A 15,142-nucleotide genomic window follows, 5' to 3' on the forward strand; every position below is an offset into this window, starting at 1 on the left:
ATTGGTTAGAGTGTGTGACGTCATATTGTAGCGCGGCTGCTTTTTTCTGAGGAGCGCGGGATCGGTGTCCCCACTTTGAGTAGTCGTCCCAACCCACGCTGTAGGAACCGATGGCTCAGAAACCTCTGCGCCTGTGAGTGACCCTGAATCGGAAGCCGCTGTGTGTGTCTGTGTGCGTCTCTGTGTGTGTCTGTGTGTGCGCGCGCCCGTGTCTCCCGGCCGGGATCTCACGAGAAGCGAAGGGAAGATGAAAAGGGGAGGGTGAGAGCGGGGCATGCTGGTGAGCTCTTATCAGGTCTTGGCCTCACTGCGGCTGGCCTCTTTTCACCATTGTTTTCGCTTCCGAAGGGAGACATTCGGCGACATTCCTTGGGAGAAGCGGAAGCTCCCAGCGTCAGGCCTCCGCGTTAGGCCGTGCTGACCTTTTGATACATCAATTCCCGTTCATTTATTCCTGCACTCCATTTATTAACCAAAATTTCTAGGCATGGAACCCACTGATGGGCCCTGGGCAGGATAGATAGATAGTGCTTCTTCCCTGGCGCACTTTTTCGAGGGAGGGGTGTGGTGTGTGTGTGTGGCGGGGTGTGCACCTGGCTGGTGAAAAGAGGACTTCATTTATCCATTAATTCAACAAATATTCAGCAAATATTTATTGAACAATTGTAGTGTGCCAGGCACTGTGCTAGGCGTTGCACAGATGAAGTTCCTGTCTTAATGTAGGTAATAGTCCAGAGGAACAGATACTAATCAAAGAATCCATAGAAATGCAAAATTATGGTAGTGATAAATGTCAGGAAAAAAGGTTCACAGTTCTGAGAAGGTGTATAATTGGAGCATTTGCCTCATTGTGAGGACTCGGGAGTCAGAATCGAGCCTTGGTTAATATTTTTATCTTTAAAAATAGCGTGTAATATTTAAGAAAGCCTTGTCATGATCAAGTTTTCATTTTGGAAAGCGATTCTGGCTGCAGTGTGGAGAACAAATTAGAGCCAAAATAGAGGACAGCTAGGATTAGATAAGAGTGATGGCAGAAGAAAAATGCAGGGAATTCATGGTTTATTAAGGAGATGAAATCAATAGGGCTTGAAGATAAGGTTTGGTTGTGAGTGAGGAGTCAGCACTGTTGGGGTTTTAGATTTCTATTTCTCTTCAGCGGGAGAGGAAACACTGGAAAAGGACCAGACGAGGAGCTGATGAATTTTGAGGTGTCCTATGGTGTACAAACTGGATATGGCTCTCCAAGAAACAATTATAATTACATGTGACAACTGCTATGATAGAGGAAGTGCAGGATCCCATGGGAGCACCAGGAATTGATGAGTGATAGGAGGCAAAGGGCCTCCTAGAAGAGGTGGTGCTCAGAGATAAATAAAAATGCTTAATAGATTATTACAGAGCTTGCTCTGAGACGCTGTATGGATTTCTGGAATTTTGAAAGTGACTTTCTGAGCTGGTCAGGAAGACTTTAGAGAAGTGCTAAGCCATGAACAATGGGGAAAATTTACACTCAAGATGCTAGGAGAAGTAACTACCCCAGAGAATGGCAAGAGCAGAGAGTAATCAGATTGGCAGCAGGGAAGGTTTATGTTAGGGAAACTCGGAGAAGGCCCTGGGACTTGTGTAAGGCTGTGGTTCTGCAGGCAATTGATTTTCTTAATGTTTTTAAGTTTTAAACTCTTGGGTGTCTGAAGGATGGATTGGAAGAAGAGAAGGCATCAGAGGAAGTGTAAGCTTATTTATTTTGCATCTAATACCAGATTTATTATATTTCTCTCTTGATTTTGCCCCTGCCATATCACAGACTGTCAGTTGTTCAACCTTGCAGCTATCCTCTATCCTTCACTTCCCATCCTACTTCTCTCCACTTTGTCTTCAGGTCTTCAGAATTCTAGATTTCTCATCTGTCCCCCCCACCCCTGCACCCCGCCCCATCTTCATTTGACTTCGCCTTTTTTACTGATGTTTTTGCTTACAGTCAGTTGTTTCTTCAGACCACCTTTGACTCTGTTACTAAAATGATCTTTCTAAAACAGATACGATCATGTCATTTCTCAGCTTGAAAATATTCAGTGATATGGACAATAAAATTCACCAGAAAAGCAATGACAAATCAGTAAGAACTATATTTCAAGATGAGTTAAAAGACATTAAGGAAATGATATGAGAAGTGGAAAAAACATGTAAATCAGAATTATAAAAACTCAGAAATGAGATGATAGAACAAGTTACTTCACAACTTAGGGCCAGTCTGCCTTATGAACCTGAGCTCTTGCCACTTCCTACCTCCCTACCCCATAACACTTTACATATAACTCCTATTGTAGCCCTTTTCATATAAATGTACAATTATCAGAGTATCTCTCCTTCTCCGATTGTAAAACTGTTTGAGGCTTGAACTGAGTATTCCTCCTCTTTTTACTCCTAACATGTTCTTACAGTATTACTTGGCATATTGCACTTAGCATATTGTAGGTGGTGATAATATGTGTGTAAGATGTTTGAGAAAGGGGATTGATGGAACTTGGTGACTGGAAGGGAGATTTTTGACTCTAGGTGGTAGACCCATCCACGAAACTTGGGAAGAGAGGAGAAGAAGCTGGTTCAATTTCGGAGGAAATGATATGCTAAATTTTAGATATGGTGAGTTGGAGGTGTTGGTGAAACCGTTAGATGGAGCTGTCCAGTGGTCAGAAATAGTTCACATGCACTGAATGTCTCAGGTAACCTCAGAGAGACTGGGTCACATCTCTACCTGATCCAGGAAGATAAGTATTTACCAAACCTAGCAGGCCTATTCATGTTTCCTGAATTGCCTTAATGTTTATCTCTTGTTTGCAGCTTGGCTTGTGGAGATGTTGAAGGAAAGTTTGATATGTTATTCAATAGAGTTCGAACAATTCAGAAGAAAAGTGGAAACTTTGATGTAAGATGTTTCTCTTTACTGAATATAATTTTACTGTTGTAGTCGAACATACTAAAATCAAGTTTGGGCTCCTTTATTCATTTCTCAGTTGAACACATACTCTCTTTTTTTTGTTAGATTGAGTTCCTTTTGTGAGCCTAGGAACTTAGTAGCTGCAGAGTGGTGGAAGAAGGGAGACCTGTTTACCTTTTTATATTTTTTGAATTTTAATCTTGTTACTTTATTTTACTGTACACGAAACTGAAAAAAAGACTAGCAGAACATCCCTAAGTGATTCTGACCTCTGGGTTTGGGAAGCAGAAATGTGTTTCATGAGTGTTTGGTATAGATTAAGTCAGATAACATATGAGCAAATGCTTCACAAACCAAAGAACCATATATAAATGTTATGTGTGGTCACCAACTAGACTGTAAATTCTATTACAGATATGGGGGCAGTATGTTCATTGGGTTAAAGATTGAGTAAAGGCCAACAGGCAGGAAATGCGTTTTATATGCCCTGTATTTCTCAGGGTACCTAATGTTTAAAGTTTGTATTTCACAGAGTGATTCTTTTAGGTCAATTTCTCCATCTTTCCCTGGACTCCCTCTTCCCCATCCCCAATTTGAACTTGATAGCCAGTGAGCCAAAATTTAGTAGTTTATAGAATTAGAGTAGCTACTACAATTGCTGCTAAAGAATTCATCTATTGAAATTCTGCAAATTGATTAAGGAAAAAACTTGGTTTGTGATCATTACTTAGGATAATTAGCTGAATAAGGTTACTATCAATTATGTACTGATAAAAAAAATCTCATATCTGTTTAAAATACTCATTTTAGCTGCTGTTGTGTGTAGGAAATTTCTTTGGCTCCATTCCAAATGCTGAATGGGAGGAGTATAAAACTGGCATCAAGAAAGGTATGGAATTATTTTTAACAAATGATTTCTAACAAAGCTTCAAGGCTACACAATTCTTGCTGGGTTGTTTTTCACATGTTTTAGTTATTTAAGAATTTCCTTTTGAGCTCTGCATTGATCTGAGTGGAATGCAAATGCATCTAAATGTTCACATTTTGAATTTGGTTGGATGTAGTTCCAGAAAAATCTAAGTACGTAGGAATTGAATAAATACAACCATGTCTTTTTCTTTTTCCTTTTTTTGTGTTTTTTCCTAATTATACATTGATCATCCTCTTTAAGATGTCACTTCATCAACCTGGTGACACCATTTAATAGGCCGCTAGGTTAGGTGTAGGATATCATAGTTGGTGAGCATATTCTACAGGTAGGATTGCAGACTCTTTACTTTTGCTATGATTATTTTTCCTATGGGGAAGCATTTCTCAAGTTTCAAACCAGATCTGGTAACTATGGTTTACTGTCTTTCTATCTCTAGCTCCTATTCAGACATATGTGCTAGGTGCCAACAACCAAGAAACAGTAAAATATTTCCAAGATGCTGATGGGTGTGAATTAGCTGAAAACATTACTTATCTGGGTAAGTTGACATTTTGTGTGTGTATGTGTTTATAATCAACATAATAAAGTGTCCTTAGGAATTAGTATCTGGATTTTTGTGGTTGGATTCGTCTGCCATTACTGCTTGAGAGAATGGGTGTTGGCAGAGGGATTCGTTCCCAAAGTTTGTGTCTATACCCTTAAAACTGGTATTTTTTCCCTTTGTGGTCTTTCCCACCTCCCTCCAATCTCCTTGTGTTCCCACAACCAAATATATACTCTTTGAAATAGAGGAATAAACTACTTGTCTACAGTGTATCAAGTACTTAAGGTGTAAATGATGTTTAAACTCCTTGTGTGTAGTCTCACCATTTAACATTGCTAGATATGTACAGCTTACTTGTTGGATTCCTAACTAGCTGTAGTTCTAGGTTTCACTAAAGATTTTTGGAAACTCAATTTTTTAGCTCTGATCTTTGGGTTTTTCACTCCCTTTGTCCTTTTTCTGGTTCCAGGTCCACTCTGCAGTTCCAGGTTAAGGTTGTTCTTTCCTCACGCCCCTGAATCTCTTCTAGTGGTTCTTTCAGTGTCTGGCTGTTTTAAAAAGCATTGTCAAATTTTGCTTTTGTTTTCCCTTCACCTGTTGTCAAGTTTGCAGCCTCTTGGAACATTCAGCTCATTTTTTTTTTTTTTTTCTTAAAATGGCTCCACTGCCCTTCATATTTCCTCTTTCTTGATCCCTCATTTCTCTAGAAAGCTTATACATTTTCTTTGCTGTGAATGTCCTTACTTTCCCTCTCCACTGTAGTCTGCCATGGCCTTTGTTCTCTACATCTGACTGTGGCCCTACTATAAGCAATCTCATCTTATTTCAATTATATGGGTCTCCTTTAGGCATAAAATCGAGGGACAGATTTTTGTTTCTTATTTTTAATCACAGTTGCGAGATATACATTTTGAAATTCTTTTGTTGTAGTTCCTAACATGGACCTGTCTTAATAGCAGTTCTAATTGTAGTTATTAGATTTGAGTTAAGACCACTACTGGAGATATTTATGGCAGCTATTTTACCATATGAATTTAGTGCCAGGAGTGGAAAGAGCAGCTGAGGTATTTGGGTTATTTCTCTGCAAGATTTTTTGAGATCCAGTAAGAGGAGCAAACAATGAACTTGATAATAAACATGTGATACTGAGCTTAAAGTGCTGGCAAAACATCCAACATATAGTTGGATATGATCTTTCTAGAGTTTATAAACAAGGTCAATGTTGAAAGTATAGATTTTGGGGAGTTAGTCCCATAAAGATGAAAAATAAAGCTCAAGAAGATCACATTTGTTAAAGAAATATAATGAGAAGGGAAGCAGGCAGATGATGGTACCTTATGGTTGGGGCATATATCTTCATCTAGAGGGTAGGCAAAGAGGTGAAAGTGACTAGAAGACTGTTGAGAGCGGTAAAGATGTTAAGTTTATAGACTAAATGAAGAGAGAACAGTTTCAGGAGTAGAGACTTGGCAATTAGTGACCTTTAGGAGAATGATGGGAGAGGGAAACTAGTGTGTTAAGAAACTAATTAAGAGGTAAGGCATTTAGGACAGACTACTCTTGAGAACTTTGTAACTGAAAAGGAAGAACTTTGTCAGTTAGTATATGTGTTCCTTTATTAGTATGTATATTAATTAGTATGTTTAATACTCTATTTTCTGAATGGAAAGAGCCAGTTGAGAAGAGACTCAGGTGAAAGGAAGGTGAAAACTGGTGGAGCAAGGTCTTGAAGGCACAAGTGAAAAATAAATTTAGAAGAGGTAGAGTTTCTAATTTTTCCTAAACAGTTATACTTTTGAAATGTTTTCCTTCTCTTGGAAGCTGCTGCCTTCATGAAGAATACATCTAGGCTGCACCTTCCTCAGAACTGCAGTTATTTTTTTCTTCTCATTGCTTCACCCCATGTCCAGGTGTCTGGGTTTCTTTCACTCCATGTAGCATTTCCTCTAGTAGGCAGAAAGCCTTTCTCTTACTTAGTGTTTCCCAACTTTTTTCATTTGTAAGGCACCTGGGGTAAACCGACTAGCCAGGGACTCCAGCAGCCTCTACATAAGGGCTGCTTTTACTGAACAGCAATACTGTTGTAGCCATCCAACACTGAGGCCTAGCAGCCAGAAGGGGGCTCTAGGAGAGTTTACACTCATTCAGACGTGTAGAAGGCAGGGAAGTTGGAGAGTTGGTGGCAGAGATCGAGATTCATTTCCATAGTGACATGTCATTTGCAGTTTTGACTAAAACTTTTCCATGTTTCTTTGAACCAGGTCGTAAAGGTGTCTTCACCGGAAGCTCGGGACTACAGATTGTGTACCTCAGTGGGACAGAGTCCTTAAGTGAGCCAGTCCCAGGTTACAGTTTTAGTCCCAAAGATGTGTCTTTCCTGAGGACAATGCTGTGTTCAACATCCCAGTTTAAGGGTGTTGATATCTTGCTCACATCCCCATGGCCCAAATATGTGGGGAACTTTGGGAATTCTTCTGTGAGTAATGCTTGCTCAGTTGTAATTTCTAAAAGCAAATTGCATTGGCTTAATTTGGGCTTTTTTTTTTTTTTTTTTTTTGAACTCTCTGTACATCCTGCTCAATTTTGTTGTAAACTTAAAATTGCTCTAATAAATTTTATTAATTTAAAAAGAAGTCTCCTACTATGACTGTAGATTATTTTTCTTAATTTGGGCTCTTTTTTTTTTTTTTTTTTTTGCTTTATATTGAGTATTTCGGCTCTTAGTACCTGTCAGTAGAAATCTTCTGTGAGTTTTTTCAGGATACCTAAAGCTATATCAACTGACCAAAGCAAAAGTTGATTCTATGAAAGCACGATTCACAGATGAGATTGCTGAAATCTCAATTATGACTGAATCGTTCTTTAGATTATATTGTCTGCTTCAGGTACCGTCTCTCAGGCTTCCTCTTAATGTATTTTGAGTATTCACTAATTTTTAGTGAAAAGATTTATAGCTAGTGGCAGCTCTGCAGTCATATTTTCCCCCTTCCATTACAGATTATAGCTTTTTGCCTATCAATTTTTTTAAAAAATGGAATCATTATGGGATCGAAGATTGAGAGATCTAAAGATGGGAAATGAGATGTTGGAAACTTGGTACTTCTCTAATGTGAAAGCTTTAATGTTGGGATGCATTGGAGCTTACCTAGCATTTGATCTTAATATTTTTATAAGCAGCCTAGAAGAGGATGTACACCAGGTTGGTGAGTGACAGCTATAATGGATTGGGAAATACTATATTGGTGGAAATAAGCCTAAGGAAGATCTGGAAAGGTCGTGTGTTAGTATAGAAAGCATCAGCTGAGCTTCAGTGAAGGGAAGTGTAAAAATGCATTTAGGGGCAAATGTCAATTAATAGATGCAGAGTTATCAGAAGGGGTCCAGAAAGGATCCTGTAAAGCAGTCTGCCACTTCAGCACAATATGTCTATACCAAAAAACCAGCAAGATACCAGGCATTGTCAGGGAGAATGTTGAAAAGGGACAATACTCTTCCCTTTCCACAAAGCCATGATTATTCTTCACCTAGAATACAAAGGGCAGTGCTGATTGCAGTGTGGAGAAGATGCAGCAAAGCTAGGAAAGATCCAGAGGACTGTTAAGCTGATGGTGGACGTGAGAAAGACACATGTGATGCTCTGTAAAGGAGGATCAGAAGAATGAGGCCCCTTCATTTTAGGGGTGCTAAAAAAGAATTTTGATTAAAGTTTATAAATAACCGTATAAGATGTAAGAGAGAAAACAATACAGTTCACCAGTTCCTAAGATGCTACAACTAAGCTCAAGGCCAATTCCCTGTATTTCAGTAGAAGTTCTTTACTTACTGGAAAATTAACTTTGATGATTTTTTTATTTCCAGCTAATAACTTCTCTTAGAGTTTATACGTAATAGTGTGGATGAGAAGTCACATAATTTGTTGTTAATGGAAACTAGGGATGCTCTGGGAACAAGCCTAACTTTTGACAAACTTTATGTTACAAACTTTACAATAAAGGCATGGTCGTGGCCTTCTACAAACCATGCCTTCCTTGACTGAAGTAAAATAAAGGTTTGCATACTTATGTGAAGTCCTTTTATATTCCATACTAAATATTCTGTGGATCCTTGGAGCCCTGAAAGCTAGCTTAAGTTTTATTTTCTTCATTGTCTATCTGCATTGTCAGAACTATAGGTGCACAACAAAATGAATTATAGGAGCGTAGTGTGTGGGCTTCAGAGAGAGTTTACTTTCCAAAAATTAATAAACCCTGTTTTGGGTATTAATGTGAAGGACTTACCTTTTAACCTCTAGCTTCTAGCAGTTGTTCTTATTTCTGTATTTATAATAGCTCAGCTCTCCCTCTGTGTTTCAGAGTTCTCTGATTGCCATAAGTATGGAGTTTACTATGCAAACCCTACTGCCTAAATTTATATCTACATACAGATATCAAAGACATTGCAAAATGTCTTGTTATTTCTTTGCATTTTTTGTTAACTCTTAGGTCTGTAAAGATGACTGAGTTTCTGTTTACCAGGGAGAAGTGGATACCAAAAAATGTGGCTCTGCTTTGGTCTCCAGTCTTGCCACAGTCTTGAAACCAAGATATCATTTTGCTGCTTTGGAAAAGACCTATTATGAGAGGCTTCCATATCGGTGAGTAGCATTTTGTTCTTTTTGGTTTTTTGAAGAATTTGCCTTGGATTTTCTGTGTAAACTTCTCATGTTCATTTCAGCAATGTCTTAGTTTCTTTTAGTTACTCAGGCACTGAAATGAGTGACTCTCAAGTCATTAAACTTCTATGAGTTTGTTCTCTAATTTGAAATACAAGGGATTGTACTATATAGAGCCCCTGAAAGGTTTGAGGGTCTGAGGTAACAACATTGTTTAATTATCATGGCTTGATGTAGCACAGTAACTCCTGTTTTGATCAGGTCAAACAGTACTCTTTGTATAGTCCTAATATCAATATAATCACTAGAAGTATTTCAGTTTGGGAATCAAGACCATGTATCAGTTTTTTCCTTCTTTTTTTTAAAGTTTGAGTGGAGGTAGAGTTTTTAAAGGATGTATTGCAGAGAAAATAAAACCAGTGATTTAGAAGTGATAGAGTTACGTAAAGTTAACTCTGAATTATCTTTACTGTAAAGGGCATGGATAATCCCTGAAATAATTTATGAAAACTTTTTTACACAAAAATAATGTATGTGTTGTTGAAAGTTAAAAAAGTATAGGAGAGCAAAAAGGAGAAAATAACCTGCCCTTTTCCCGTAATACCACAGCCTAAGATATAACCATAGGTGATATTTCTGTTATATCTCTGTATAACATTCCAGAAAATCTTCTTGTTCTTTAAAACTATGCACCAAAAACAGAAGCTTTTAAGAATCTTAGTACACATTTCTCTGAAGAATATATACCAATGGCCAATAGACACATGAAAAGATGCTCACATCATTAGCCATTAGTGTAATCCAAATCAAAAGCACCATATGATATCACTTCAAAGACGTAAACAATAACAAGTGTTGGCAAGAATATGGAGGAATTAGAACCTTCATACATTGCTGGTGGGAATGTAAAATGGTGCAGTTGCTTTGCAAAACTGATATTTCCTTAAAAGGTTAAACATAGAGTTGCCGTATGACCCAGCAATTCCACTCCTGTTCCAATCAAAATGAAAATATAGGTCCACACAAAATTTGTACACAAATTATCATAATAGCATTAATCATAAATATTCATAATAGCCAAAATGTGGAAGTAACCCAAATGTTCATAACCCGCTGAATGGATTTAAAAAAAGAGGTATATTCATGCTATGGAATATTATTCAAGAAAAAAAGGAATGGAATACTGATACATGGGTGAACCTTTAAAACGTTATCTTTCTAAATGAAAGAATCCAGACACAAAAGATCACATATTGTATGATTCCACTGATATATAGTGTCCAGAATAGGCAAATTTGTATTGTTTTAAGCTACAAAGTAGAGATGGTAGCTAAGTGGTTGCCAGGGGCTAGTTAGAGGGAAATGGGAAGTGACTGCTAATAGGTATAGGGTTTCTCTTTCCAGTGCTAAAAATGTCGTAAAATTAAATTGTGGTGATAGTTGCTCAGATCTGTGAATATACTAAAAACTGTTGAGTTGTATACTTTAAATGGGTGAATTGTATAGTATTTGAATTAGCTCTTAAAGCTGTTTAAAAAAAAAACCAAAAAACCCTGTGTAACTTTTTAACCAGAGTTATAACGAGAACCTATAACTATCATAATAAAAAATACTAGTGTAGTTAAATCTCTACTAACGTTTGCACCTAGAATTACAGTCAGTCCATGCTTTACATCCCTGTATTGTGAAACTTAAAGTTTTTCCTTGAGGAGCAATTTATCATAATTAAAAATACCATTCAGGGGTAGCATTCTTCATCAGTCATTTTTATTTTAAATGGGGGAAACATCTTCCCAACTTCTTTATCTGTACTTGCAGTTTCCCTGTGGTATTGGTTTTTTATTGTTACTATAACAAATTATTCCAAACTTTGTAGCTTAAAACAATACAAATTTATTACCATATAGTTCCATAGGTCACATGTTTGACTGGGCTAAAATCAAGATGTTGGCCAGGTTGTGTTTGTTCCTAGAGGCTCTAGGGGAGAATCAGTTTCCTTGTCTTTTTCAGCTTCTAAAGGCCACCTGCCTATGTTCCAAGGCTCATAGCTCCCTTGCACTATCTTAAAGCCAGCGACTCTGACTGAATCCTTCTTACCACTCTTACCTTCTTCTATAGTCACTTCCCTCTCTCTTCTGCTTCCCTCTTTCACTTTTAAGGACCCTTGGGTTATGTTGGGTCTGTCCGGGTTGTCCAGGATCATCTCCCTATCTTAAAGTCAGTTGATTAGCACGTGATTAAATCCATCTGTCACCTTAATTTCCCTTTGCTGCGTAAGCTAACATCGACAGGTTATGGGATTAAATCATGGACATCATTGTGGGAGGGACATTGTTTTTGCTTATTACACCCGGATAACTTAATAGTGGAAAATGTTAGCAATCCCTGAGGTTACTGCACTAGTTACTACTTGTGCTAAAGAAAGACACTTCTCAGGCTATTCCTTAATGTCTTCATGTATTACTAAAACTTCCATTTAATTATGAGTCAATCTGTTCCAGTCATTTTAACAGTTGGAGACAGTTGCATGTGAAACACCATGACTTTCACCTTAGACTGATACCAGTCCCATTTACCAGCTATGAATGTACTTGCTCCGTTTAAAAAACAAGTTGTAGCAGACAGACTATCTTTTGGTTATTTTCCTTCAATAATGTGACTATAAAATGTGTATTTTGTATTTTTTATGTAAAATGATATGCTAGATTTTTAAGTAAAATTATATTTTTGTAACATTTAGAAAATTTCTGAGGCATGAGGAAAATAAAGACCTCTAGGGATTGGCATCTGTATTAATGTTCAACTTACTAAAAATAAAAAAATACATGTAATGCCGTACCTTTTTTAATTACAAATAATAGTTGCTCAATGTGGAATAGTTATTAAAAAGCTCAAAAAATATTTTGGCATATGCAGTTTCCATATTTTTGTCTATGAAATACAGACATTCATGTATATTTATGGTTTTTCTAGAAAAAATGAAATTCTATATATTACTATTTGAAGCATACTTTTTTCTACTTAAAACTCATTTCTTTTTGGTTTTCATTATTATACTTTTTATTACACCAAAGAAGAGAGAACAGTATAATGAACCTTCCTATCCTCATCACCTAGCTTCAGCATTTATCAACCTTGTGCCAGTTTTACAACTCTTTTAAAACTAAAAGTTGGAGTTTTTGTACTTTTCAGATACATGATGTTATTTTTCCCTAACAACAGCCCTGGAAGGTAGGGATGTTTATCCTACTAGATGGACAGGTAGCATCTTACTGGTGGTGATGGACTCAGGACTCTTTTCATGGCCTGACGGAGTCTACATATTTTACAATTGTAAATCAAAAGTAAAGTTTGTTGGTAACCCATTATCTCTCAAATATATTATAGAAACCACATCGTTCTGCAGGAAAATGCACAACATGCCACCAGGTTCATAGCTCTGGCTAATGTTGGAAATCCAGAGAAGAAAAAGGTAAAGATTTGAGTATTTGGGAGTAGGTTAATATTCATTTTCGGCCTGATAAGTGTTTCTCTTGCCCAGTTTAGTATTCAGATCTTCTCCCCAACCACAGTGTCCCAGCACCTCAGTGACTCCTTTATAAAGATACGGGAATGAAGGGTCAGCTTTCCTTGGGTACTTTGTAGGATATTTTAGAGCCAAATTTGGGAAAACAGGCCCAGTAGAACAAAGACAGATTTCAAATGAATGCTGTTTCTTTCTTCTCGTGTGATTGTCTCTGTGGGTATTAATGAATTTGCCTTCAGATGGTATGCTGGCTTTGCTTCTTTTAGCATCTTCATTTAGCAGAAGTATAAGGTCCTCTCAGAGATTTCCCTAAGTCCCCCTTTGGCTTTGAGAAATCTTAATGATACCTGGAATCTGTCTTTGCACTGGAAAACAGTGCAGGTGAATGAAGGCAAATATACCAGGAAAAGCACATTATTTTTCTTAATTCCCTGAGAGTATTTCTGATTCAGTAGGGCCAAAAGCAGAATTTTGTGGATTGAGACAGCTAACATCAGAATGATTGGTCAAAGGGGGAAATAGATAAATAATGTGGAGATTATTCCACTGTAACATGCTATAAACAGCGTACATAAGAAAAATAAGCAAATACACATTTTCTCTTTTCTATGTCTTAAGCTTTTAAGACCAGTGCATTCTTAGATTTGTAATTGTTTTTTTACTGCCTTTTCAAGAATGAATATCACTCACAGTATTATTCGTCTGTTGCTTTACTCTCAGAGTTGTGAAGTTAGCCTCAGCCCTAAGCAGCTCATGCTTCATTCAAAGAGTATGCACATTTTTTAATTTGGCAAGCATTCTTAAATTCATCTCAAAATTTTCTTCCAGTTTACACCCCCCACCAGCAGTGTATGAATTTGTTTGCTTTCTATCCACTTTCTCATTCTCAGTTGGTAGTATCAAGTTTTTATTACAGTTTTTGCCATTCTGATAGATGAAGATGGTGTATCACTATTAATTAGTTACATTTCCATGATCTGTGGTGAGGTTAAGCATCTGTTCATATTACATCTAAAATTCCCAGTACTGTCTACAGCCATGCCACCCTGAACATGCCCGATCTCGTCTGATCTCGGAAGCTAAGCAGGGTCGAGCCTGGTAAGTAGTTGGATGGGAGACCACATAGGAAGACAGGTGCTGTAGGTGGGAAAAAAAAAATAAAGTTCCCAGTACCTGTGCCATTAGTCTGAAATTCTAGGTATTCAAATGAATAATTTATTTCTTTGCTACTGGTGCCTAAAAAAATTTATCAGCATATACAACAGAAATTGTATAGTTTCAGAGGGAAAAACTTAAGTTGTCCAATTTATTTTTCATTAGAAAAAAAGAATGACAGTGCCATGATTCTGTTGATGAAGTATACAAAGAAAGATAAAGGACTCAGAGGCAGAAGCAGTTTGTCTTCAAGGATTATGGAGCAAGTCCCTCTAGGCCTTGTATTGACTTTTTTTTTTGTAAGGGTGGAGACTTTGAATGTTGCTTGTCAGCGCTCTGTTAGCCCCTGCAGAGGTCACTGAGTTGGCACCTGATTTACTAGGTATTTCATGAGCCACAGATGGGCCAGTTGCTGCCCTTTTAATTTTACTCAGTTTTGAAGCCTTCTGTGAAATCATCACTATAAAATAGATGGATTACATTTGGATAAATAGTATTTTCCTTAATGTTATATTATTTTTCTTTAAAGTATCTTTATGCATTCAGTATTACTCCCTTGAAACTAATGGATGCAGCAGAACTGGTAAAACAGCCTCCAGATGTCACTGAAAACCCTTACAGAAAATCTGGGAAGGAAGTATCCATAGGAAAGCAAATTCCTTCCCCTGAGGTATGTTCTCATTGAGAGTTGGCATTTTTCTGGGCAGGATTGCCCATTACATGTATACTTTTGCTGGTTATAGTTTAATTCATAAGACAAGTTTAATCCCTAGAATCTAATTTTTTTTTCCGTTGAGAAATCATGGTGTTGTTTAGAAAGCCTTAGATTTCAAGTAAGCTCTTTTTTTTTATTGTAGTTTAAGGTTAACAGTTTCATATTTTAAGTCATTCTCTAAATTTGGTTCATGTTTGGGTTACACATGTTAAGTCTTTTCTTGTCTAAAGTTAATTCTCTGTTCTTAACTTTTCAGGCAAGTATCCAACAACTGCTCGGTAGCAATTAATTTGTGATTTTTATAATGAGTGCTAGTAGGTAATGATTCACTCTGAAGAAATTTCTAAATAGCAGACTTTTCTGAAATTAATTTTTTATTTACTAAAGCAAGGAATGTCAAATTCCCTTTCTATCATACATGGTCTGCTTTCTCAAACGTTTTAAATGAGCAACCTTCTCATCTTTTTAATTAAAGACTGCAGTATGGCCCTATTGAGAGAGAAAGGGAAAAGAATTCAGGTGGGTTCATGTTGTTTTAGGCAAGAATTACTGTATACCTTGCATTTTAATTTTCTTTTCCAAAGAGATGAATTTGGTGGTATCTTGGATAAGTGTTGAGAAGTATGACTAAGAGTCCAGTCATCTTCTCTAGAATAGGCTGAAAGGGCTGGGAGGAAGGATA

General features: G+C 37.2%; 1 protein-coding gene and 1 pseudogene across 6 annotated transcripts in view; both read left to right on the forward strand.

Annotated features, from left to right (window-relative positions):
* CWF19L1 (CWF19 like 1, cell cycle control (S. pombe)) overlaps window positions 1-15,142 on the forward strand; it is a 24,231-nt gene continuing 9,089 nt past the window's right edge. For 2 of the 6 annotated variants that reach the window (XM_006925885.3, XM_015599920.2), the window contains exons 1-8: window positions 1-133; window positions 2,842-2,926; window positions 3,749-3,827; window positions 4,306-4,407; window positions 6,675-6,889; window positions 8,928-9,046; window positions 12,452-12,536; window positions 14,275-14,415. In XM_006925885.3, coding sequence (XP_006925947.1) covers window positions 111-133; window positions 2,842-2,926; window positions 3,749-3,827; window positions 4,306-4,407; window positions 6,675-6,889; window positions 8,928-9,046; window positions 12,452-12,536; window positions 14,275-14,415 — 849 coding nt within the window. In that variant the 5' untranslated portion in view covers window positions 1-110. Of the gene's footprint in view, window positions 173-287; window positions 1,730-2,841; window positions 2,927-3,748; window positions 3,828-4,305; window positions 4,408-6,674; window positions 6,890-8,927; window positions 9,047-12,451; window positions 12,537-14,274; window positions 14,416-15,142 lie in introns of those variants that run through there. The other 4 variants (XM_015599918.2, XM_025042267.1, XM_015599919.2 and 1 more) reach the window with 4 other exon arrangements.
* LOC112474128 lies at window positions 13,619-13,736 on the forward strand (annotated as a pseudogene).

The sequence above is a fragment of the Pteropus alecto genome, unplaced genomic scaffold (assembly GCF_000325575.1).
Source record: "Pteropus alecto unplaced genomic scaffold, ASM32557v1 scaffold88, whole genome shotgun sequence".
NCBI classification, from domain to species: Eukaryota; Metazoa; Chordata; class Mammalia; order Chiroptera; family Pteropodidae; genus Pteropus; species Pteropus alecto.